Raw genomic sequence first — 24,904 nt, 5'->3', positions numbered from 1 at the left:
TTCAGGAATCAGAGTTCAGGATTCTTTCTAGGTTAACATGCAGGTTCATTTGGCAGTTAGGAAGGTAAATGCAATGTTAGCATTCATTTAGAGAGGGCTAGAATATACTGCAGAGATGTACTGTTGAGGCTGTATAAGGGTCTCCTTAGATCACATTTGAATGATCCCAGGGATGAAGGGCTTACCAAATGAGGAGTGGTTGAGGACTGTACTGTAAGGAGTTTATAGGATGAGTGGGGGATCTCACTGAAACATACTGAATACTGAAAGGCCTGGATGCAGTAGACATGAAGAAGGTGTTTCCACTAGTAGGAGAGAGTCAGACCTGAGGGCACAGCCCTAGAGCGAAGGGATGACCCCTTACAACTGAGATGAGGAGTAATTTCTTCAGCCAGCGGGTGGTGAATCTGTGCAGCATATTGCTGCAGATGGCTGTGGAGGCCAAGTGATTGTGTGTATTTGAGACAGAGATAGACAATTTCTTGATTAGCAACAGGATCAAGGGTTGGGGGAGAAACTGGAGAATGGTGTTAAGAAACATTATCAACCATAATCGAATAGTGGAGTACAGGTCATTCTCCTACTGCTCGCATATCGTCACCGCGATTTGGCAGTAACACAATCGGTGAATTGCTGAATGATTTTTCAAAATGAGAACTTTTAACACGATTACATCACCAACACTTTAAGTGTGTTTGTATTGTGTGATTTTTGTACAGCATGGGATCGCAATAGAATGCAACTACTGCTTAATAGCAAAATTACCTATAGTCTCAATGGGCTAAATGGCCTAATTCTGCTCCTACATCTTATGGTTTTATTTTTGTTAATAACCTTTTGCATGAAAACTTATTGAATGTCTTCTAGAAAGTCATGCAGGCTACATCCATAGGCAGGCTGTGGCCATCTTGTTAAAGATCAACATATTAACTAAATTATTTAAACCCACTTTTAACAAAACTTTTTCTGATAGAACATATTTCTTCCAGGTGCTCTAATAGTAAATACTTGTATCTTTCTTCAGACTGATCTTAAACTGACAAACCTATATTTATATGTTTGATCACTCTCACCTTTCTTAAATACAGTGTAACATCCCATTTATCCTTAGCTGACTCACAGTTTGCTATTACCTTGCTTACTCTTTCACATGAAACAATTTTGTTTTGCTAATTAGTCATAAACTATTCTCTATTATTTCCCTGATTTAAACTGATTTGTTAATTTCTTTGTTGCTCTGCGTTTATGGGTTTTACATAATTTTCTGAGTGGCATCATGTAGCAGCATTCACTTTCTAAATGATGGCGCTTTGAGAAGTGTTATACCTTCCCACAGGAATGATATAATTTTTCATTAGTGTGACAGTTATATTCATGCAGATAAATGTCACTTTGGAAATACAACTGCTTGCATTATTGTCTCTTGTTTTGATTGCTACTATTTAATAACTAACCAACTGAAACATTGCTTCCAAATAATCATGGGTTTTTTAACTTGTCAAGAGGGCTTAAGATCAAGGGTACCAGATAATCCTAGAGACTGCAATGCTGCAGTGCAGTAGAGAGTTTTGTTTGCAGTATTGGGTATCAGGAGCCAGGCATCGGCATTCCAGGATAAACCTGTGGGATAGAGAAGATATATAATTCTATCCAATGATATCAGAGTAACTTCTGGCTAAGGAGGCAAAGCATAAAAAGACAAGGCAAGGCAATGCATCGTAAAACAAGGATGTGGAGAGCATCTAGGTAGCCTCAGAGTGAGTGCCATGACAACAAGGGTAGAGCCCAGAGATGTATCCGTATCCAGTCATGAACTTGGTTCGTGTCACTGAGCACATTGACTGAGCTGCAGCTCAGTTTCTGGTTCATGGTAACCCCCAGAATATTGATAGAGTGGGATTCAGTGATGGTAAAGACATTAAATCTCAAATGAAAATGGTTAGATTCTCTCTTGCTGGACATGGTCGTCACCTAGCAACTTCTGCAGTGCAACGGTTACTTGCCACTTCTCAGGCCCATCCTGAATGCTGTGCAGGTCTTGCCGTACTCCTGCAGAATCTGAGGAATTGAGAATGGTGCTGAACATTACATAATCATCAGTAAATAACCCCACTTCTGACCTTAGGATGAGGAAAATTTATGAGTGAAGTTTCGAAAGATGGTTTGGCCAAGAATGCCATTCTAAAGGATTCCTGCAGAAATGTCCTGGAACTGAGATGACTAATCAACAACCACAACCATCTTCCTCTGCGCCAGGTATGACTCCAACCAGTGGAGAGCTTTCCCCCAGTTCCCATCACTTGGGTGAGGAGATAGCTAAAGAGATTGTGGAGGCATCGGATTTAGTCAAATCTTGGTTTCAACTGCAGTATTTCTTACCTCACCCCTGCAGTCCAGTTCTTTGGTCCACGCTTTTGATAAAGGCTCTAATAATTTACTATTATTATGTGAAAGAAAATGGCTAGAATTTATGCAGCCTCATATATCAGATTCTGGTGGTGAGGTGGGAGTGGGGGTGGGGGCTTGTGTCGTTGGAAAATAAGCAATCGACCATGCTGTGCCATCCCCATGCTGCTGTCCTCTCCCTGTCGGTGAGTTTGCAGAGGTAGCTGTAATCAGAATTACCCACCATGTTGGACGGCAAACTAAGTCAATGAAGGTTGCAATTATGGGTCACTTTCAGAGATAGATGGCATTTTCATCACATCAAAGTGCATGGGTGAGTCTGAAGATGGGCAGCCGCTTAGAAATGATCTCCCGTGAACAGCCCAGAGGGCAAGTGGTACTGCCTCTCACTGCAAGGTTCAACGAATAAATCACAAGGTTGAAAAAGCTGCAACCAAGGTGTTAACCAATCCAGAAGTGGATTGAAAATAACAAATGCTGGAGATCACAACTGGCCAGACAGCATCCATGGAGAGACAGCAAGCTAACATTTCAAGTCTAGATGACTCTTGGGCATAACACCTATGAGCATTCTTTTACATTTTAAATTTTTAGTTGGTTTTTGGACAGTCTCAGGCTTACCCTTCTGCCTTAGCAGCACTAACCTTTCATCATGGGACTGCTGACTGCCCTCTCATCGGCTCTCCACCTATGCTATTCTTGACTGAACAAAAAATGTGGAGGTGGATATGGATATGCAAATTCTCAGGCTCAATCCCAGGGTTGTTTATGGGATGAGCACACAATAAGTTAAATCAGCTTTCACTTCTTCTGAAATGGTAAGATTGAGGAGCTAAGGAACTGAAAAGTCTTTAGGATCTTTTTCATGTTTTAGGGTTCTGGAACATGTTATCTGGACATATACTAATAAGAACAGAAACATTGGGAGAGATTGCAATGAAAATGAGTGTATCTTCTTGGTGCACAATATATGAAACCTGCATAATTTTTCTTTTAATGTATTGTAATTTGGTGTGAGCATGCATCTAGTGCAAAGATCATATTGAATTAGTGTAAGTGTTTTGAACAAACACTGCTGTCAGTGTGGAAGGGCAAAGCATGGTCCTGCCATCTGAGCCACAAATTCAACAATAAAACAAATCTAATCAAGTGGAATCACATTAGTTTAATGAATTGAGTACTGTCATTGAACTTTGTATTATGAGCTTGTTAAAGATAAAGATCTGATTACAGTGTTGTTAAATAATTGATTGTGTTTAACGTGAAGAAAGAAATAGAACAGTGTAACAGCCTTATTAAGAGCACACTTCATGTAAAATCATACCATTGGAGACTATTTTGGATTCAGGCCTCAAAAAGGATCCCAATATTGGATTTTGGATTACTGCAGGTAAATTCAGCCTGATGTATAATACAAAAAACGAATTTTACAAGTGGGAGCATTAGGGTTTGGTTAATAATATAGTGAATCTCCCAATTATTTGTTGTAACATTGACTTTATGCATTCTCTAATAATTTCCAGAGCTATAGCAGATGAAAGGACTGGCTAGCTCAGTTGGCTGTACAGTTAGTTTGCAATGCAGAGTGATACCAGCAGAATGGGATCAATTCCTACACTGGCTGATGTTCCCATAAAGGACTCTCCATCTCAGCCTCTCCCCTCACCTGAGGTTTGGTGACCTCAGGTTAAACTACCACCAGCTGTGTCCCTAATGAGGTAGCGATTCTATGATCTGGTAAGACGATGCTGCCTTGACTTTTACTTTAAGGTAGCTGAGTGGGGGAAATGCCCAATGCAATCCTAGCTGCAGTTGGTTTACAAATGATAAACAACACATTTAATTAAAGCAAATTAGTTAAAGCAACTAGTTTGCTACAAATGAATTATTAGTTAACAAATTAATTACTTAATTGCTTTATTTGCTTTAATTAACTAAAGTCTAATATATTCCTTTAGAGCAGGTATTTAATTTAAACCATTTTTTTACAAAACAGTTTAAGAAAGCTCTTCTTCTGGATTTTGTAGAATATTGCAGATGTTTTCTTGTAACCACAGGAAGGTTTCCCCAGCAACATATTCAAAGAGGTTGTTGTTGGTTTGATAATAATGATCCAGGCGTTTCTCATTACAGCATTGGTTTAAAACATCCAAGAAGTTGCAAAACGACTTTCCCAGAGAGTTCCAGTGCTGAGATTCTGGATACTTTTCTCTCGCATGTAAATAGAGAATCTGCAAAGGAGAGAAACAGTGAGAACATGAACAAGGTGATTTGTTAATTAAAATGAGTAAAATGAGTAAAAATGAGTAAAAAAAACCTACCTTCGTCATGAAGGACCCAAGAAAAGGTTGGCTCTTTCCCTGGTAGTCTTTGCGTAATTGATCCTTTGTCCAATTGTAGCCATTGAGAGATTTAAAGATTTTGAAAGCTTTTTTTCGATAACCACCTTTGCTATCAATTTTACCAATTAAGTAGGCATCGATCCTTGAGAAGGATGGCCTTTTGAAACAAAAATGCAAATTGGTAATTTTGCAATATGCATCATCTGGTTAGAATTGTTTACTGAATGACTATACGATTTGGTTCTGTAATTGTGGCATTAATCAATTTCTAATTACCGCAAAGTCAGTCTTTGAATGTGTTAATTACCCACACTTTTAAGATTAAAAGAAGGAATCAATAACAACAATAACTTGTACTTTTTTAGGACCCATAATGTAAGAACAAAAACACAAAGTGCTTTGCAAAGGAGCAATCAAATAGATCCTAGGACAAACAAAGATATAACTTGAACAAAAGTTTAACTAAAAAATGTGGCTTTTAAGAAGAATGTTTAAAAAGTCCAATAATAGTGAAGAGGGGATTAAGGAAATGGACGCAATACCATAGACTAGGAGAAAGTGAGGAGTGCAGATGCTAGAGATTAAAGACAAAAAGTTTGGCACTGGAAAGCACAGCAGGTCAGGCAGCATCTGAGGAGCAGGCGAATCCCTGATGAAGGGCTTATGCCTGAAACATTGACTCTCCTGCTCCTCAGATGCAGCCTGACCTGCTGTGCTTTTCCAATGTCACACTTTTCGACTCAAACCATAGAACCTAGCTAGGGAGTAGGAGAGAAGATTCACAAGGTCAGTGTGAAGTGAAAATTATAGGCCTGAGAAAGTACAGAGATAGGGAAGGCTTTAAATATGAGACTTAGACATTTACAGTATGCAGTATTGGAGGGTTGGCATCAAAAGTTTTTAGTGATGATATTGTGTGACTGAGACTGGTGCCAATAAGATATGGTCAGTTAGATAAGTTGAGTTTATGCAGAGTCGTTGATGAGAGATCAACATTGAAATGCGATGAAATTTCTAGTGGAGATATGTTAAGGCAGAGAGAATTAGGCAAAGTTATGAAGATGTAAGTAGACAACTTTTTGATTATCAGAATTTAGCTTTGAGAGTTTTGGATTTAACAGGTTTGGTTGAATCTGTGACAGTGTTTGGGGAAAGGTTAGAATTTATTCCAGTCCTATTTGGATTGTGAAGTTGACCAAGACTAGAGATTCAGACTTCTTAATTTCTAGCTGGAGGTAATTACAACTCATTGTGTTGCACGAAAGGGCTGTCATGTGTTCTACAACACAGAGGCAGTGAAGGGATTAAGAGAGGCGCAGAGCTGGGGGTCTTCAGTGTAATTAGTAAGCTGACCCCATACCTGCGAACAGTGTTACTGACGAACAGCATCTAGGTGAGTAATAGGGAGTATCTCCTTAAGACAGCCAGAAGACAAGGTGCAGCAGAATCACGAATAGAATAACAAAGCAGGATTTGAAGAGGTTTTGCAGGTGGAGCGTTGTGAATAAGAAGAAAGACTGCCACGTGCCTGAATCCTACCTGCCTCCTGAGTCTTTGGCCCAGGGTGAGGGGGACAGGGTTTCATTCCTACAAGTATAAGCCCTAGCATGGAACCAGTTGGGCTGAATGATCTGTTTCTGTAATATATGTTTTGTAATCCTCACAATTAGATTAGATTACTTACAGTGTGGAAACAGGCCCTTCGGCCCAACAAGTCCACACCGACCCGCCGAAGCGCAACCCACCCATACCCCTACATTTACCCCTTTAACCTAACTCTACGGGCAATTTAGCATGGCCAATTCACCTGACCCGCACATTTTTTGGATTGTGGGAGGAAACCGGAGCACCCGGAGGAAACCCACGCAGACACGGGGAGAACGTGCAAACTCCACACAGTCAGTCGCCTGAGTCGGGAATTGAACCCGGGTCTCTGGCGGTGTGAGGCAGCAGTGCTAACCACTGTGCCACCGTGCCGCCCACCAATTACTGAAGATACTTGGGCTGTGTTCATATAACAAAGATTAGAAGCAAGTGAGGACAATCCTACACAGCTAGAAAACAGACAAGATGTGTTGGAGCACAGTAGGGTGGTCTACGGTGTCCTGAATTTCAGGGATTGAATTAAATACCTTGTTTGTCCCCACCCCACGCGGTGGACCAAGGTGGACAAAGTTAAAAATCACACAACACCAGGTTATAGTCCAACAGGTTTATTTGGAAGTACGAGTTTTCGGAGCATGTTGGACTATAATCTGATGTTGTGTGTGTGATTTTTAACTTTAACTAAGTAAGGAAAACCTAGCTCTAACTAGGTATCGCTGGGTATTCAGTGAGCGCAAATACACTTTCTGATTAAAACAGTGTCGCACGTATAGACAAAGACAACAAAAAACTGTTCATTATAAAATGTCTTTAAAATAGATCTACGGAAAATAGGAGCAGGAATAGGCCATTTAGCCCTTCAAGCTAGCTCCACCATTCAATATCACTGAGGTAGATCATCCAACTCAGTACCTTTTCCCACTTTCGCTCCATACCTTTTAATCTCTTAACCCTAACAAGTATATCTAATTCATGGATGTAGATTTGAAAATTAACCTTCCAGCTCAGTGAGCAAACCTACATCCAGAACCTCAACCTGAGCTCCAAATCTTCTCAAAACTCGTTAATATCTAACTCATCTTGAAAACATTCAATGTTTTGGCTTCAACCCCTTTCTGTGATATGCTCACCTGTGGAAGACATTTCTCCTCATTTCAGTCCTAAATGGCCTACCACCTATCCTTATATAGTGACCCCTGGTTCTGGACTTCCTGGACATTGGGAACATCCTTCCTGCAGTCTTCGTGTCTAGTCCTGTCAAAATTTTATAGGTTCTTAGATTATAGATTCTCATTATTCTAAGCTCCAGTGAATGTAGTCTTAAAAATCCAAACTCTATACATCATTCTTGCCATCTCAGGAATCAATCTAGTAAACCTTTGTTGCACTCCCTCCATAGCCAGAACATTCTTCACCAGGTAAGGAAACCAAAGCTGCAAACAATATTTCAGGTAAGCTCTCACCAAAGCCCTGTGCAATTGCAGAAAGACATTCATGCTCTTGCTATGAAGAGCAACATATCATTTGCCACCTTCATCACCTGCTGACCCTGTATACTTACTTTCAGTGACTGGTGCACAGGGACACCTAGGTCTGTTTTCCAATCCAATACAATTCAGACAATAACATACTTTCCTGAGTTTGCTCTCATATTTATCCACATCATACTTCATCTGCCATGCATTTGTCCACTCACTCAGTTTATCCAAATCACACTGAAGCAACTTTGCTTCCTCCACACAGTTCACCCTCCTACCCAGCTTTGTGTTGTCTGCAATTCATTATACTGAAATATCTTCAGTTCTAATGTTCTAAAACAAATTTGGACACAAAGTCATGTTAAGAAGATACTAGGAGAGATGACCAACAGATTGGTCATCTTCTTAAAAGACATAGAGAGAGGTTTTGTCTGGGGTATCTCAAACACTCAGGTCTCTGGCTGCAAAAGACATGGCTATCACTGGTGGAGCTGTTAAAATTGGGATGCACAGGAGATCAGAATTAGACGAAGATGATATGGCTGGAGTAGATAACAGAAATTTGGAGTAAAGTGATTTGAAAACCAGGTTGAAGGAGGTGTTGCTTAACTGGGAGCCAATGTAGGTAAACAAGAACATGTCTCATTGATGATTGGTACAAAGTAGAATATCGGTCACAAAGTGTGGCTGACTTTAAGTTGCAAAGAATGGAACTTGGAAAACCAGTTAGGAGTTGGAATAGTCAAGTGTAGAGGTAGAAATGCCGTGGATGAGGTTTTCAGGAACAGATGAGCTGAGGCAGTGTGGGGTACAATTATATTATGGAGAAGGAAACAAGGGATCTTAGTGATACTGAGTATGTGGATGATATGACACCAAAATTACACCTAGTCTACCTCAGACTCTTAGAGTCGTTCAGGAAAGCGACAAAGTTGGTAAGTGGAGAAGAGAGTTGGTGACAGGGTTGGTAGACAATGGCTTCAATCTTCCAAATAATTATCTGGAGGATATTTCTGCTCAGCCAGTATTAGGTGTTGGAAAGGCAATTGGATAGTTTAGAAACAGTGCAGTGTCATCAGTGTACATGTGAAAGTATTTTTTAGGTGATGTTTTTGAGGAGCAGCATGTAGATGGGAAATAGGAGGGAGAAATTGATCTGATTGTGCGAATGTGAATGGCCTTGGAATATTTTTATAAATTAAATGCAAGTCATTCTAAATGAGTTGCTCATAACATCGAGCACATTAGCACTCAATCATGGGCAGTGGTAGATAATACTAATGCCACTGGACTCTCATCTAAAGGTCCACAGTTATGGTCTGGGGCATGTGTTTGAATGCACCAAGACAACTCGCAGAACTAAAATCAATTAATCATTCTGCAATTAAAAGCTTATTATTATGGCCATGAAACCATTGTTGCTTGTTGATTAGTTCACTGATGTCCTTTAGAGAAGGAGGTCTGCCATCTTTACCCATGTATGATTCCGTAGACTTGGCAATGTGATTCACTCTGAAGAGTCCTCTGACATAGTCTATAAACCACTTACTTTAAGAGCAATTAGGGATAGGCAACAAAAAAAAACTTTGACTGGGACAAAACACACATCCAAAGACAGGCGAAACAAAGAACACACAAGAATTCGAACCAGAACTCCATTAATAAACATGTCAATTTAGACCCTATCTACCTTCCCTTGAAAGAAAAAGAATCAGAAATGACATCACCCACCTTAAGAAACTAAGACCGATAAATAGAGACTCAAGAATACCACCAAGCACTTCACCGGAGACTCTCACTGAAGATGTTTCCTAGTATGGTGATGAAATATCTCAAAACAAACCTTCCAGCTCAGCGAGCTAACTTACTTATAGGCAACAAATGTCTATCTTGCCAACAATCCCACATCCCATGAAAGAATAAAGGCCCATACATTTATAGGAAAAATTGTTGTTAAATTACTTTAACTAACATTATGATAAACTTTGCATGCAACATTGGTAACTAAAAATTATTCCTACCACTATCACCACCAATAACCATAATCACACTGATTGATATAAGGTAGGATTTGAGCATATGGAGCTAGGGTAATGCATTATCATCGATGGAGGATTGGTCAATGACAGGATGTAGAAAGTAGGGTGAACAGGATGTATTCAATTTGGAAGATTGTAGCTCTTGAAATGTTACAAGAATCCATACTGGGGCCTCAGTTATTGGTAAGCTCTGTTAAAGACTTATATAAAGAGATTAAAATTAATGCATACAAGTTTACTGATAGCAAAAAGCTACTTAAAATAGAAAAATAGCTTCAACCTTGGTCAGTGACTGTTAATGTCCTAATGTCCTATTATGTGGATTGATGTGCTGTGACGTTCAGAGCTTTTAGAATCATCACTAAACAGCCCGACAATGCAGTTTAAAAAAAAGTAAAAAATAGGTCTCATTCTGTGAGCTGCCAACCAATGTCTGTTGAAAGGAACCAGGACGAAAGAGTTCAATCAGCTTGCAAAGCCCAGAATCTCAACATCAACTGTTCACCTACCAATGTTACTGGTAACATCAGCTGTAATGGTCAGCTGATAATCTAATATCTACTTTTCACGGTTGACTCAGAGACTATAATTTCTTTAATTTTTATCTGCTTTTGGACTCCATATTCCGTTCTGTTAATGTTATGATCTCAGACAACTTTTTTACTAGACCAGTCAGAATCCAGTCTGTAATTTGGTTTGATAGATCCTATTTTGTTTTGTTTTTATTTGATAAGGTGGTCTTTCACTGAAAGAAAAGCACACAATGTAGAGATTTGATTAACAATAAAACAGAAGTTTATTACACAAAAGGAATGAAGATAAAATAAAATAACCCAAAGTAATTTCAGAGGACCATGAACTAATGATAATGTGAGGCTCAAAGGTTTGGTGACCCCTTCCTTAGAATTGACTTTTCTTCACAAATGCTGCCAGACCTGCTGAGCTTTTCCAGCAACTTCTGCTTTTGTTCCTGAGTTACTCCATCTTCAATTCTTCTGTTTTTAATTTTGTAATGTGAGGCTATTCACTTTCTAATAGTAGAAAAGCAGAACTTCTTTAAAAATGGTATTAAAATTCAAAATGTTGATGCTTGTAGATTTTTTTTTACTTGTTCAAGGAATAGAGAAAATTAACATGCAGGAACAGCAACCAATTAGGAAGGCAAATGAAATGTTGGCCTTTTTTGCAAAGGAATTTGAATACAGAAATTGTGATAAATCAGTTTCTGTTCTGTGTGTTTGAAGTTGGCAGCTGTAAATGTTTACATTTGATTCTGCTCAGTAATAAGGATGGAATGCTCTGAGGTAAAGTTTAAAGAGGTTTAGTGTCTCACAGGGTTGCTAAATCTGGATGGGTTGCTGAGAAATCCACAGAATCTGTCTTGATTGTCCCTGCTATTTGATATACTTTGTAAATGATATATTCAACCAGAGTTTGTTTGTTACCTCATGCTAATTCTGGTGCTAGAGTACAAGTATATTGTACATTGTTTTCCTTTTCATCATTTGCCTGGTAATGCTTATTTTGCTTGTTCAAAAACATGCATTTTTTTCTTTAATAAATATCTAGGATTTCAAACTTTGCTGACTTTGAACTCAAATTAAGTCGTAAACTAAATCTAGCAGTCTCATCCAGGCTTACGGTATAAATTTGGCAAATCTTCTCTGGGATTGTAACAGAATAATTAAATTTTCTTACAATTGTATAGGGCTACACTGAGACCTCATTGGGGAAACCATACAAAGTTTTGTCTCCACATCAAAGGAAGGATAGAGCTGTCTTGGAGTTGTTAAAGAGAAGGTTCACCAGAATGATTGTTGGCATGAGAAAGTTATCCTCTTATGGGAGGTTGAGTGAATTGGGCTATATTCTCTGCAGTTTCAAAGAATGAAAGGTGATCTCAGTGAGACAAAACAAGGTTGTGAAAGGGGTTGCCAAGGTAGACACTGAAAGCTTGTTTCCCTTGAGTGGAGATCCAGAAAATGGGGCAAAGTCTCATGATTAAGAGCTGATCCATGACTGGGATGAGAAATGTCCTCATTCCGAGGATGATGAATCTTCGGAATGGTCTACCCCAGAGCTGATGGATGCTATGTTCTTGATTCTATTTAAAACTGAGAGACAGAGTTTTGAGCTCTAACAGAAACAAAGGATATTGGTGGGAAAATGAAGTTGAAGGAGGAGATCAGATTGTATTGCATTGCATTGAATGACTGCAAGTTTGAGGAGCTACTCCTGCTTCTATATCTTACATTTTTATTTTCTGATGACGTTACACAGCCTTAAGTGCATTCTCCAGAATCACGACAAACCTATAATGCCTCTACAGAGTGTTTTTTATCTATTTGAGTGGATGTAGCTCAAAACATTCACAAACTCACCATTATTATTATTTACTGATATTATAGCAAGTAATCTCCCAGCATGCACAGTGCAAAAGTTATCATATCCCACTAACATTACCAATTTACTATTTTCAATAAAATCAAACAAAATTTGATGTGGCAAATACAACTGTTTCATTTACCTCCAATGTATTCCACGACATGTCATGTCTATCCCCATTTTTCTGACAGATTCTTGTTGTTGATAGGTCAGCCACTTGGACTGACCGTTCAGCCATTTTGGAAAAGGCCATTCCACATTAGAGAACCGAAGGGCACTTTCAATGCAAAGCACCAAATCAATTTTTATCCAGTCGATCTTCAGAGGCAAAGCTGTAGCTGTGATCGTGTTTTTCTTAACTATTAACAGAAGTTTACTATTAGTTAAATACATAAGATATCAAGCCTTTCATCCCAATATATGACACTTTCAGAAAGATATGAATAACAGGGGATTCAGATCTGAGTATCAGTCATTTCCCTACACTCCCCCTCCCTCCAACCCTATGCTATATAGGTCATAACTGCACCTCCCTGGAAGCCAAGGTGCTCCTGATCATGGATGAATCCTCTTTCCATATTGACCTGTTTCCCATCCATGCCATACTACATTCCCCATTTGGAAACATAATTGCTCCTCTTCACAACTGGCATCATCCTTCCCTTCCAGCTTGCAGCCCCCAATTCCAATGAATGGTTTTTAAGCTTCCTTCCCACAGCAGGTCCCTCCTTGTCAGCTCCTTTAACACTCTTCCCACTTCATTTCTGAATGGACAGAGTGGCCTCCCTTGAGTGACCAAACCAGACAGTCCTGAGGAGATACCACCCAGAACTGAGTGTCTGTGAGGAAGCTACAGAACTAAATGTGATCCAGGCATGCAGGCCCTACCTGAGAACATCCCAGTGGGATGTCTGACCATGGCCAATACCTGGATTGATATTAGGTCTGCCCTTGACTTACTGTGTCAGACCGCTGACTGACAGATGCCCCCCTGAACCTGGGGAAACCTAAGACTTTGAGACATTGCAGCTTGCTTGCTGCAAATACAGTGTGTTTGCTGAGTAAGCTGCCATACAGCAAGATGTACACCCCCAAAAATCCAAGAGAACTGCAGATGTTGTAAATCAGAAACAAAAACAGAAGTTGCTAGAAAGGCTCAGCAGATCTGGCAGCATCTGAAAGCGAAACCAAAGTTAATGCTTTGGCTCTAGTGACCCTTCCTGCAAGTTCTGAGGAAAGGCCACCGGACTCGAAAGGTTAAGTTTGATTTCTTTTCACAGATGCTGCCCTTTCTGCTGAGCTTTTCCAGCAACCTCTGAAGATGTACACCCATCTTGAATGAGGATTGCTCTCAAAATTGCAAGCTGCCTGGTTGTGTGAGACTGAGCTAATTCTCAAGGCATGTGAGCCTCAAAGGCAGGCACGACATGAGTCACAGCAAGTGAGTTGGGAATACAACCTGGTCCAGTTCACAAGCTGGGTTCCAGTCATTGCACAAAAAGAGTTCGTGCTGTAGCCTTTCAATGTTAGTTGCTGGTATGCGCTGCAATGCAGGTCTACGTTTCCTGAGTGTTCTGCAAGTGGATTCGAGAGGTACCACAATGGCCACGAGGAGTTGCCAAATATTCGTAGACGAAGGGAGTTTTTAGCTGGTGGCCATGGATTGTGACTGAGATGCTGTTTGGTGCTCAGCCACATGGAGGTTCCTCACAGCCAGCAGTGAACTGTAGTTGCCGGGTACCCACTCTGACTGTCATGTCAAGAATTCTTGATGTCTAGTTTGCTTGGTAAAATAAGAAATTGAATGTTATTGGGGCAAATTGCAACGTTAATAAAATGTTTAACAACTCCCTCTCAATTGGCAACTAGTGAGAAACACAGCTCACTGCTTGGCAAATACATAAAAGATGCTATGAGTTGCTCCAAACAACAAGATAGATCTTGCCTGACTGCTTGCTCAGTTCTTGCACAAACCTCACGACAGCCCACATTGCTCAGACCCTACAAGATTCCAACCACAATCTAATCACTGAGTCAATATTACTTCATGAAAGGGAAATCATACCTAAAATAAAATTACTAACATTCTTTGAGGAGGTAAGAAGCAGGATAGATAAAGGGGAACCAGTAGACATAATCCATTTGGATTTCCAAAGGCATTCAATGAGGTACCACACATAAATCTCACTTTATAAGATACAAACCCATGATATTGAGGAGGATGTTAGTTAAAAGGGAAGCAGTAGACATAATATATCTGGATTTTTAGAAGGTGTTTGACTATTGAGAGCCCTTGGTGTTGGGAGTAGTATATTAGCATGGACAAAAGATTGGCTAACTAACAGAAGACAGACAGTTGATATAGGGAGGAACTTTCAGGCTGGCAACCTGTAACTGGTGGAATGGTGGAGGGATTAGTGCTATAGCCACGATTACCTACAATATAAATTAATAACTTAAATGAGGAAAATGAATGTACTATCGGTAAGTTTGCAAATGACACTCAAATAGGTGGGAAGTTATTTGTATGCATGTATAAATAAGCGAATAGGTCCATAAAGGAAGTTTGTGTGTTCATTCTGTGAGTGAGGTGGTCCCTGTCAGTGTGCGTCTGTGTGTATGTGAGAGAGTGACTGTGTGTGTATAATTAAATCTCATGTGTGTCTGCTTCTGTGAGTCTGTGAGTGAATGAGACTGCATTTGAGTGAGTGAGTCTGTGTGTGGGAGTGAGTCTACTTGTCACTTTGTTTTAGTGTGTTTCTGAGCAAGTATGTGAGTCTGTCCATGTGAGACTGTCCATGTGACTATGAATCTGTGTGAGATTGTATGTGTTCGAGAGATTCTGTGCGAGACACATATATGCACTCCCACCTCCCCAGCCACCTCCAGCTCACTCCACTAAAACCTATGCACATACTGGGCCGGGAGAGGAAGAAAACATAGGCTCAAAGGCAACCTGCTTCACCCCTAGTCTCACATGAAGCGTGGCTAGACCAGCTTGGAGTGTGGCCCTTCAGGAATAAGGTCAGTGATAGTTGGATCCAACTGCTTAGCAATTACCTGGGATTGGGATCTAGTCAGCTTCAGTCTCTGGCTGTGCTTTAAATGAGAAGACAAAAATCTGTTTTATTAATTAATTCCAGTACTTAATTGTCACTTTCTAATGGTTATCTCCATAATAGCTTATTTTTAAATGATCTGTTTAAATGAGCTTTCATTTTTCTTTTGCCCTGTTATAGGAAGGATATTATTATGTTGGAAAGCATTCAGAAAAGGTTTACCAAGATGTTGCTGGGACTGGAAGGTTAGAGTTACCAGACATCCTGAATAGGCTGGGATGTTTTTCACTGGAGCACTGGAGATTGAGGGGTAACGTTATAGATTATAAAATCATGAGGGGCTTAGATAATGTGAGTGGCAGATGTCTTTTCCCTAGGGTGGGGGATTTCAAGACTAGAGGCCCCATTTTAAGGTGAGAGGAGAAAGATATAAAAAAGACAAGGGGTAATTTTTTTTACTTAAAGTGGTATATGTATGAAATGGACTTCCAGAGGAAGTAGTGGATGTGGGTACAATTATAATGTTTAAAAGACATTTAGATAAATACATGTTTGGTGGGATTAGATTACATTACAGTGTAGAAACAGGCCCTTCGGCCCAACAAGTCCACACCGCCCCGCCGAAGCGCAACCCACCCATACCCCTACATTTACCTCTATACCTAACACTACAGGCAATTTAGCATGGCCAATTCACCTGACCTGCACATCTTTGGACTGTGGGAGGAAACCGGAGCATCCGGAGAAAACCCACGCAGACAGGGGGAGAACGTGCAAACTCCACACAGTCAGTCGCCTGAGATGGGAATTGAACCCAGGTCTCTGGTGCTGTGAGGCAACAGTGCTAACCACTGTGCCACCGTGCCGCCCACGGATATGGACCAGGAGCAGACAGGTGGGACTAGTTTAGTTTGGGATTATGGGCAGCATGGACTGGTTGGACCACAGGGCCTGCTTCTGCACTGTACAACTCTATAAGTTATGTTTTCCGCACACCCCAAGTTTTACTTTGAAATACAAGTTTAATGTTATGCCAAACTCTATCTTTCTGCAATTTGGTCAATGATCCCTTGAATGTGACAAATAAAATCTGTAATGTGACCCCTCGGGTGAAAAGTTCAGGCAAACAACTGGTGAATTACCATTTCCTCCAGTAGCATTACACCCACACAATCCTCTCCCTTACAGTTTTACTCTGATCAATTAATGAGACTAAGAAAAGACAAAAAAAAAATCACTCCCACAAAACAAATGGACATCTGGACAATAGTTCTCAATTTTTTTCCGAAGCATCAGTTCTCTTTTTTTCTGACTCAGTCACATATTGCCTGTAGTCCAAAGGGTCCAAATGCTTTTCACCATCCTGTGAGATTTTTGGTGTGAATAGACATTCTCCAGTGTTTTACCCAAATTAATTAAATCAACTGGTCCACTGGCACTGACTTGATCATTAAATTCGAGTATATTTACTCATTACCCTTCATACTGATTGGCTGAACTAGGTTTTTAGGTAAGGCCAGGGACTTGTGTTTTTACCTGCAAAGTAAGGGTCGTCCTTGTAATATTTCTCTTTGTAGTCGCGTACCAATTCATACAGTCTCGAGATAGTTTCATCGTGAGAAAGGCACCTCCAATCTCCATCGACATACTCATCGATGGAAAATAAATTCAGACTTTGGTCAACTGCAGTAACCCGGAGTTTATCCTTCCGCAAGGGAATGAGGACATCAAGCTCATCGACAGCCTCGGCTTTGGTTCCGTCAGCAATACTTCCCACTTGGATAAAATAGTCCGCAAACAAATCGTCTTGACTGTGAATAAACTCCAGAAGCTGTTTTAGCATCCGCTGTAAAGTGACCTTCTTAACCTTTTCGCCTGGCTCCATTTTCACAAAATCTGTGTAATATTTCTGCAGAGGCTCTTCCAGAGCCTCACTCATTGCATGGATTCGCAATTCCATTTTAACTCAGTTCGCTTTACAATAATTCTGAACCTTTTGGTTGTAGTTTTGTTTGCTCTAAACTCTTGACGCGAACAGATGATTGTTGAAGGAAGTATTTAGACTTCCTGTCTACAGAGCTATTGCTGATAAAGTGCTTTCGACTGTGCTGCACAGCACTAGTTACTGTACATTGCTTCATAAGGTCATAACAAAGTTAAATCTAATCGGGATTTCAGGAGAAACCTGATTACACAAAGACTGATCAAACTATGAAATTAACTGATAGGGTTATTTAGGGCCATATATAGAGAAGCCAGGTGAAGGTTTGAGGGAGAAATAATAGAATAATGTGATAGAGTTAAAGGGAGAGTTCAGAGGCTACTGTAGAACAATGTTTCAGAATGGACCAATCGGGCCAAATGGCCCCTTTTGAGGTGTGGACTCTTTCACAATCGCCTTACTCTGTTACTGAACTTTGATACCATAAGATGAAGTGGTATACAGTAAAATTTGATATGTTCAGAATGATGGTGGAGGATGGGTTGCTCCTATGGTCAGATTAGAAGTTTATTTTATTTGTTCATAGGCTGTAGATGTCAATGTCTACGCTAATATTTATTATCCATCTCTAGTTGCTCAGAAGGTAGTTAAGAGTCAACCACATTACTCTCGGTGAAGAGTTACATGTAGATCAGACCAAGTAAGATTAGTAGGTTTCCTCCCCGAAAGGACATTAGTGAATCAGATGGGTTTTTACAACAATCACAGCTGATTGGGCTAACTTCTCATTCCATCTTCTTTTACTGGTGTTGGATTGTAACCATCTGCTGTGGGTAGGGATTTAAATCCATGTCACATGCCACCACATCCTCCTGGCATGCTGTACTCTGCACAATTAGAGCAGGCGATGGGTTAGATGCCGAGGACCTGGGGGAATAGGAGCAGTCTTTCAAGGGCAATGGTGAAGATACTGGGTTATTGGTTATGATGCCAGCAGTTGATTTGCATTGTGGAGGTGAGTTACCCCCTCTATTCATTTATGTTTTCTTTTGGTAGATGTGATTAAAACCTCATGTTTGGAGTTGTCTGATTGCCTGCCAGTGTGTGATGTCCCCTGGATGGCCAATGACAAGATTTGAGTGTCTAATGGGAAATAGAGACATAATATAACTGACTTGGAGACAATATTTAGATGGAGCTAAGCACAGGTAGCCTGTGTGGTGATTAGGGTGAGAGATGGGGTTGTAAGTGTGAGGGAATGTCAGCTGCGTTAGCAATGTGAGCAGTGTAACTTTGTGGCTGTTGTGTCATTACATTGCTGGTGAGGGGCAATGCCAGATTGTCAATGCTTTTCCAAGTGCACTACATGCTTTTAAAAATATATAGCTGCTAGGTTTGCTAGTCTTTAGCCAGATAACCAGTGAGAGGCAAGTTGTACCAGGAAAAGTGAGTGGTAAGATAGGGTAAGAATTGGGTAATAGGTGCATTATAGGGGTTGGGTAGAGATGGAAAAAATGGCAGGTTTGGTAAGACACAAAGAGCGATCTTTTATGAAATCAGAGGAAACTGAGTGAATGTGTGTGTGCAAGTGAGCGTGAGTGACTGAGTATGATTCAGAGGGTGTGTGTGAGTCAGTATGTGTATGCACTTACACACACTCGCCCCCTTCTCATTTTGGGCTGGGAGAAGAGGCTAAAATAGGACCTGCTTCTCCCCTACTCTTATATGAATTATGTTGAAGCCAACTGAAAGAATGTGCATTACCAGAGGCAAACATGATGGATAAACCCAAGTGCTGAGATTAGCCCTACTCCCCTTTCCACCATTCTCTTTCTCTCGCTTTGCTTTAAATTAAATGGCAAAATAACTGTGTCAGCTCTAGTAATTAATATACACATTTTATGAATCTTTATAAATTATTTTTAAAATGATCAATTTATTGGTTTGATATTTTCATGTCTGAGAAAGTTATGTTCTCTTCAAAGCTCAACTTTAACTTGAAATTCAGGTTTAATATTCTCCCAAATAGAGATGTACAGCATGGAAACAAACCCCTTGGTCCAACCCGTCCATGCCGACCAGATATCCCAACACTAGCTCCCCCCTGCCAGCACCCAGCCCATATCCCTCCAAACTCTTCCTATTCACGTACTCATCCAAATGTCTTTTAAATGTTGCAATTGTACCAGATTCCACCACTTCCTCTGGCAGCTCATTCCATACACGTACCACTCTCTGCGTGAAAAGGTTGCCCCTTAGGTCCCTTTTATATCTTTCCCTTCTCACCCTAAACCTATGTCCTCTAGTTCTGGACTCCCTGACCCCAGGGAAAAGACTTTGTCTATTTATCCTATCCATGCCCTTCACAATTTTGTAAACCTCTATAAGGTCACCCCTCAGCCTCTGACGCTCCAGGGAAAACAGCCCCAGCCTGTTCAGCCTCTACCCATAGCTCAAATCCTCCAAAGTCTTTCTTTCTGAAATTTGCTCTTTGGCTCCTTGACTGGGGAGCAACAGGAACACTAAAATGTGCCTCCCCACCCCTTGCATTCAACCTTCAGAATCTTGCATTATTAGTTATATTTTGATCAATCAATGAGCCTATTGAAGGAAAGACATTGTATTCATTAAAAATAAATTACCTGAACAGAGGATTCTAGCAATCTCAAACATATCTTTCCAGGAGGAGCCTTCTTTTCCTTATTTATCTGTACACTGAATATAGTCCAGAGAGGTGCAGACTGACCAACTATATGAAGCTCTGCTCTGGGAACTTAAAGAATCACTAGCCATTTTCTCTGCTTACAGTGAGATTTCTGGTATGAATGCTCTCCACACCAGGATAATTAAGATTAGGAATGCAATAGAATATGGGATGTTGGATCTCGTACCCATTCTTTGTCATGAACCAGACCTGTGCTTTTCCTTTTTGTCAGTGTTTCTCAGTCTTAGTGCATCCAAACTGATCAGGTCTGTGAACTGTTTTATGGGTATTCTCCTGAAATCCAAAGGATCAAGATAAAGTGATCTTCAACATTATTACATTATACTAAAGAAATAGCTTCTTGATACTGTCCAGCCTCCTTTGGAAAGATCCTACCTTGATCAAATTGTTTTATTACTTTGAGGAAATTATAATTCAAGTAGACCCTGGTAAATCCTCTATGTTACACTATGTGTTTACACTTCCAACAAACATTGGATAATAATCCACTGTGGGAATGAAATTTGGAATGAATAAAAAGAAGAAAAAAGTGCGGAAAAGCATAGCAAGTTGTCTAAGAGATAACGTATGAGATAGTGAAAGCTGCTATATAAATGTAAGGCTTTTTCGTACCATGACATTATCTCTTTGAATATTACTCATCTCATATTTCAAATAAAATTAAAAATACGTAATTTCTTTCTTTCAATATGTATAACAACCATATGTACCCTTTGATTCTGTGAATTGATGACCCATTCTCTGCAAACAGTTTTTATAATTATATAATTCTTTGAATTAGGAACTTGTATCATTTGAAAGTGTCATGCTGAATTTTGTAAGTCTGTCCATAAGACCATAAAATATTGGGGCAGAAATACGCCGATTCTGATAATCCTCAATTCCACTTTCCTGCCTAGAGTCAAAGAGTCATAGAGATGTACAGCATGGAAACAGACCTTTCAGTCCAACCCGTCCATGCTGACCAGATATCCCAACCCAATCTAGTCCCACCTGCCAGCACCCGGCCCATATCCCTCCAAACCCTTCCTATTCATATACCCATCCAAATGCCTCTTAAATATTGCAATTGTACCAACCTCCACCATATCCTCTGGCAGCTCGTTCTATACACGTACCACCCTCTGCGTGAAGACGTTGCCCCTTAGGTCTCTTTTATATCTTTCCCCTCTCACCCTAAACCTATGCCCTCTAGTTCTGGACTCCCCGACCTCAGGGAAAAGACCATGTCTATTTATTCTATGCATGCCCCTCATATTTTTGTAAACCTCTATAAGGTCTCCCCTCAGCCTCCGACGCACCAGGGAAAACAGCCCCAGCCTGTTCAGCCTCTCCCTATAGCTCAGATCCTCCAACTCTGGCAACATCTTTGTAAATCTTTTCTGAACCCTTTCAAGTTTCACAACATCCTTCCGATAGGAAGGAGACCAGAATTGCACGCAATATTCCAACAGTGGCCTAACCAATGTCCTGTACAGCCGCAACATGACCTCCCAGCTTCTGTACTCAGTACTCTGACCAACAAAGGAAAGCATAACAAATGCTTTCTTCACTATCCTATCTACCTGCGACTCCACTTTCAAGGAGCTATAAACCTGCACTCCAAGGTCTCTTTGTTCAGTAATACTCCCTAGGATCTTACCATTAAGTGTATAAGTCCTGCTATGATTTGCTTTCCCAAAATGCAGCACCTCGCATTTATCTGAATTAAACTCCATCCGCCACTTCTCAGCCCATTGGCCCATCTGGTCAAGATCCTGTTGTAATCTGAGGTAACCCTCTTCACTGTCCACTACACCTCCAATTTTGGTGTCATTTGCAAACTTACTAACTGTACCTCTTATGCTCGCATCCAAATCATTTATGTAAATGACAAAAACTAGAGGGCCCAGCACCGATCCTTGTGGCACTTGTTAAGACGGACCCGCGGGGTCCCGTCTTTGCGTGTTCTTTCGGAAGGAGAGACTCACACTGGCAACTATGGTTAGACGCAGACAGCCGTTTATTCACAGAATCTTAACTGGTACAACAAATCTACAAGCATGCATTCGTTGGAGAAGGCGTTCTCTCTTCTCGTTCAAACTTGACACAATTATACTTCGCGCTGCCTGGAGTCCCCGATCAGTTCGCCTTCCCCATTGGTCCATTCATCTGCGCGCGCTGGGGATCCATCCTCCTATTGGCCGCATCGAAGTGCCTGTCCAGCTCCTGCTGTGCTTGACAATGGCTCAGCCATCCCCGGGAGCGGTTCCGATCCCGTATTCAATAGTTTATTGTTTCAAGGAATTACTATGCGTCTGACAGGCTAGCCATTTTCAATAGTTTCAGTTTAACTAAATTGACAATTACACTTATCAACTTTAGACTTAAATAGAGCCATTCACACTTAACAGTTACAGGTTCCGATGGAGCAATTCACACTTGTCTAACAGTTACAGATTCCGATCGGTTTCTTTATTAATCCCGAGTTTCGATGGGGCAATTGATACTGGCTGGTATTTACAGGCTCCAAGATTTAATTAACATTATGCATATCCCTTACAAGCTCCAGCCAGGTAGTCATGCAGTCGCCAGCAGCAGCTCGCTTGGCGTTGTTAACCATTTCAGGGCTGGAACTCGAAGTGTCTGTTGCAGAACTAGTGTCACCCTCCCTAGCCCTACATTAAACACCCCAGTGAAATCTCCCCAACACACTCCACTGGTCACAGGCCTCCAGTCTGAAAACAACCTTCCACCACCACCTTCTGTCTTCTACCTTTGAGCCAGTTCTGTATCCAAATAGCTAGTTCTCCTTGTATTCCATAAGATCTAACCTTGCTAATCAGTCTCCCATGAGGAACCTTGTCGAACGCCTTACTGAAGTCCATATAGATCACATCTACTGCTCTGCCCTCATCAATCATCTTTGTTACTTCTTCAAAAAACTCAATCAAGTTTGTGAGACATAATTTCCCACGCACAAAGCCATGTTGACTATCCCGAATCAGTCCTTGCCTTTCCAAATACATGTACATTCTGTCCCTCAGGATTCCCTCCAATAACTTGCCCACCACCGAGGTCAGGCTCACTGGTTTATAGTTCCCTGGCTTGTCCTTATCACCCTTCTTAAACAGTGGCACCACGTTTGCCAACCTCCAGTCTTCCGGCACCTCACCTTTGACTATCGATGATACAAATATCTCAGCAAGAGGTCCAGCACTCACTTCTCTAGCTTCCCACAGAGTTCTCGGGTACATCTGATCAGGTCCTGGGGATTTATCCACTTTTAACCATTTCAAGACATCCAGCACTTCCTCCTCTGTAATCTGGACATTTTGCAAAATGTCACCATCTATTTCTTCCATATCTTTTCCCACACTAAATACTGATGCAAAATATTCATTTAGTATCTCCCCCATTTTCTGTGGCTCCACACAAAGGCCGCCTTGCTGATCTTTGACGGGCCCTATTCTCTCCCTAGTTACCCTTTTGTCCTTAATATATTTGTAAAAACCCTTTGGATTCTCCTTAATTCTATTTGCCAAAGCTATCTCATGTCCCCGTTTTGCCCTCCTGATTTCCCTCTTAAGTATACTCCTACTTTCTGTATACTCTTCTAAGAATTCACTCGATCTATATTGTCTATACCTTACATATGCTTCCTTCTTTTTGTTAACCAAACCCTCAATTTCTTTAGTCATCCAGCATTCCTTATGCCTACCAGCCTTCCCTTTCACCCTGACAGGAATATACTTTCTCTGGATTCTTGCTATCTCGTTTCTAAAGGCTTCCCATTTTCCAGCCATCCCTTTTACTTGCGAACATCTGCCTCCAATCAGCTTTCGAAAGTTCTTGCCTAATACCGTCAAAATTGGCCTTTCTCCAATTTAGAACTTCAACTTTTAGATCTGGTCCTTCCTTTTCCATCACTATTTTAAAACGAATAGAATTATGGTTGCTGGCCCCAAAGTGCTCCCCCACTGACACCTCAGTCACCTGCCCTGCCTTATTTCCCAAGAGTAGGTCAAGTACTGAATCAGAAAATTGTCTTGTACACACTTAACAAATTCCTCTCCATCTAAATCTTTAACTCTATGGCAGTCCCAGTCGATGTTTGAAAAGTTAAAATCCCCTACCATAACTACCCTATTATTCTTACAAATAGCTGAGATCTCCTTACAATTTTGTTTCTCAATTTCCCTCTGACTATTGGGGGGTCTATAATACAATCCCAATAAGGTGATCATCCCTTTCTTATTTCTCAGTTCTAAATAACTTCCCTGGATGTATTTCTGGGAATATCCTCCCTCAGCACAGCTGTAATGCTATCCCTTATCAAAAATGCCACACCCCCTCCTCTCTTGCCTCCCTTTCTATCCTTCTGTAGCATTTGTATCCTGGAACATTAAGCTGCCAGTCCTGCCCATCCCTGAGCCATGTTTCCGTAATTGCTATGATATCCCAGTCCCATGTTCCTAACCATGCCCTGAGTTCATCTGCCTTCCCTGTTAGGCCCCTTGCATTGAAATAAATGCAGTTTAATTTATTAGTCCTACCTTGTCCCTGCCTGCCCTGACTGTTTGACTCACTTCTGTTCTCAGCTGTACCCGTCTCAGATCGATCTCTTTCCTCACTATCTCCCTGGGTCCCACCCCCCTACCTTACTAGTTTAAATCCTCCCAAGCAGTTCTAGCAAATTTCCCTGCCAGTATATTAGTCCCCTTCCAATTTAGGTGCGATCCGTCCTTCTTGTACAGGTCATTTCTACCCCAAAAGAGATTCTAATGGTCCAAAAATGTGAACCTTCTCCCATACACCAGCTCCTCAACCATGCATTCATCTGCTCTATTCCTGCCTTCACTACCTCGTAGCACTGGGAGTAATCCAGATATTACTACCCTTGAGGACCTCCTTTTTAAATTTCTGCCTGACTCTCTGTAATCT

General features: G+C 40.8%; 1 protein-coding gene across 1 annotated transcript; it reads right to left on the bottom strand.

Annotated features, from left to right (window-relative positions):
• Nucleotides 1-3,551: 3,551 nt before the first annotated feature.
• Nucleotides 3,552-17,623, bottom strand: LOC122559027 (cyclic GMP-AMP synthase-like receptor). Its single transcript, XM_043708147.2, has 4 exons — nucleotides 16,851-17,623; nucleotides 12,398-12,614; nucleotides 4,728-4,905; nucleotides 3,552-4,637 (listed from the first exon to the last, which is right to left on the bottom strand). The coding sequence occupies exons 1-4, from the start codon at nucleotides 17,272-17,274 to the stop codon at nucleotides 4,404-4,406; spliced, it is 1,053 nt and encodes a 350-aa protein (XP_043564082.1). The 5' UTR covers nucleotides 17,275-17,623; the 3' UTR covers nucleotides 3,552-4,403.
• Nucleotides 17,624-24,904: the final 7,281 nt, after the last annotated feature.

Source organism: Chiloscyllium plagiosum, unplaced genomic scaffold (genome assembly GCF_037043375.1).
Source record: "Chiloscyllium plagiosum isolate Xiang-an unplaced genomic scaffold, Cpla_swu_hap1 HiC_scaffold_2, whole genome shotgun sequence".
Classification (NCBI taxonomy): domain Eukaryota; kingdom Metazoa; phylum Chordata; class Chondrichthyes; order Orectolobiformes; family Hemiscylliidae; genus Chiloscyllium; species Chiloscyllium plagiosum.
The sequence above is the reverse complement of the archived record's forward strand: the minus strand, read 5'-3'. Positions and strand labels throughout refer to the sequence as shown.

Bases quoted from the DNA above. Each gene is read 5' to 3' on its own strand.
- LOC122559027 (XM_043708147.2), bottom strand. From the start codon at position 17,274: ATGGAATTGCGAATCCATGCAATGAGTGAGGCTCTGGAAGAGCCTCTG. The intron at 4,906-12,397 runs GTAAATGAAACA...TTGTTTCAAAAG, and splicing joins TGTCGTGGAATACATTGGAG to GCCATCCTTCTCAAGGATCG. The intron at 4,638-4,727 runs GTAGGTTTTTTT...TCTCCTTTGCAG, and splicing joins TTGGGTCCTTCATGACGAAG to ATTCTCTATTTACATGCGAG.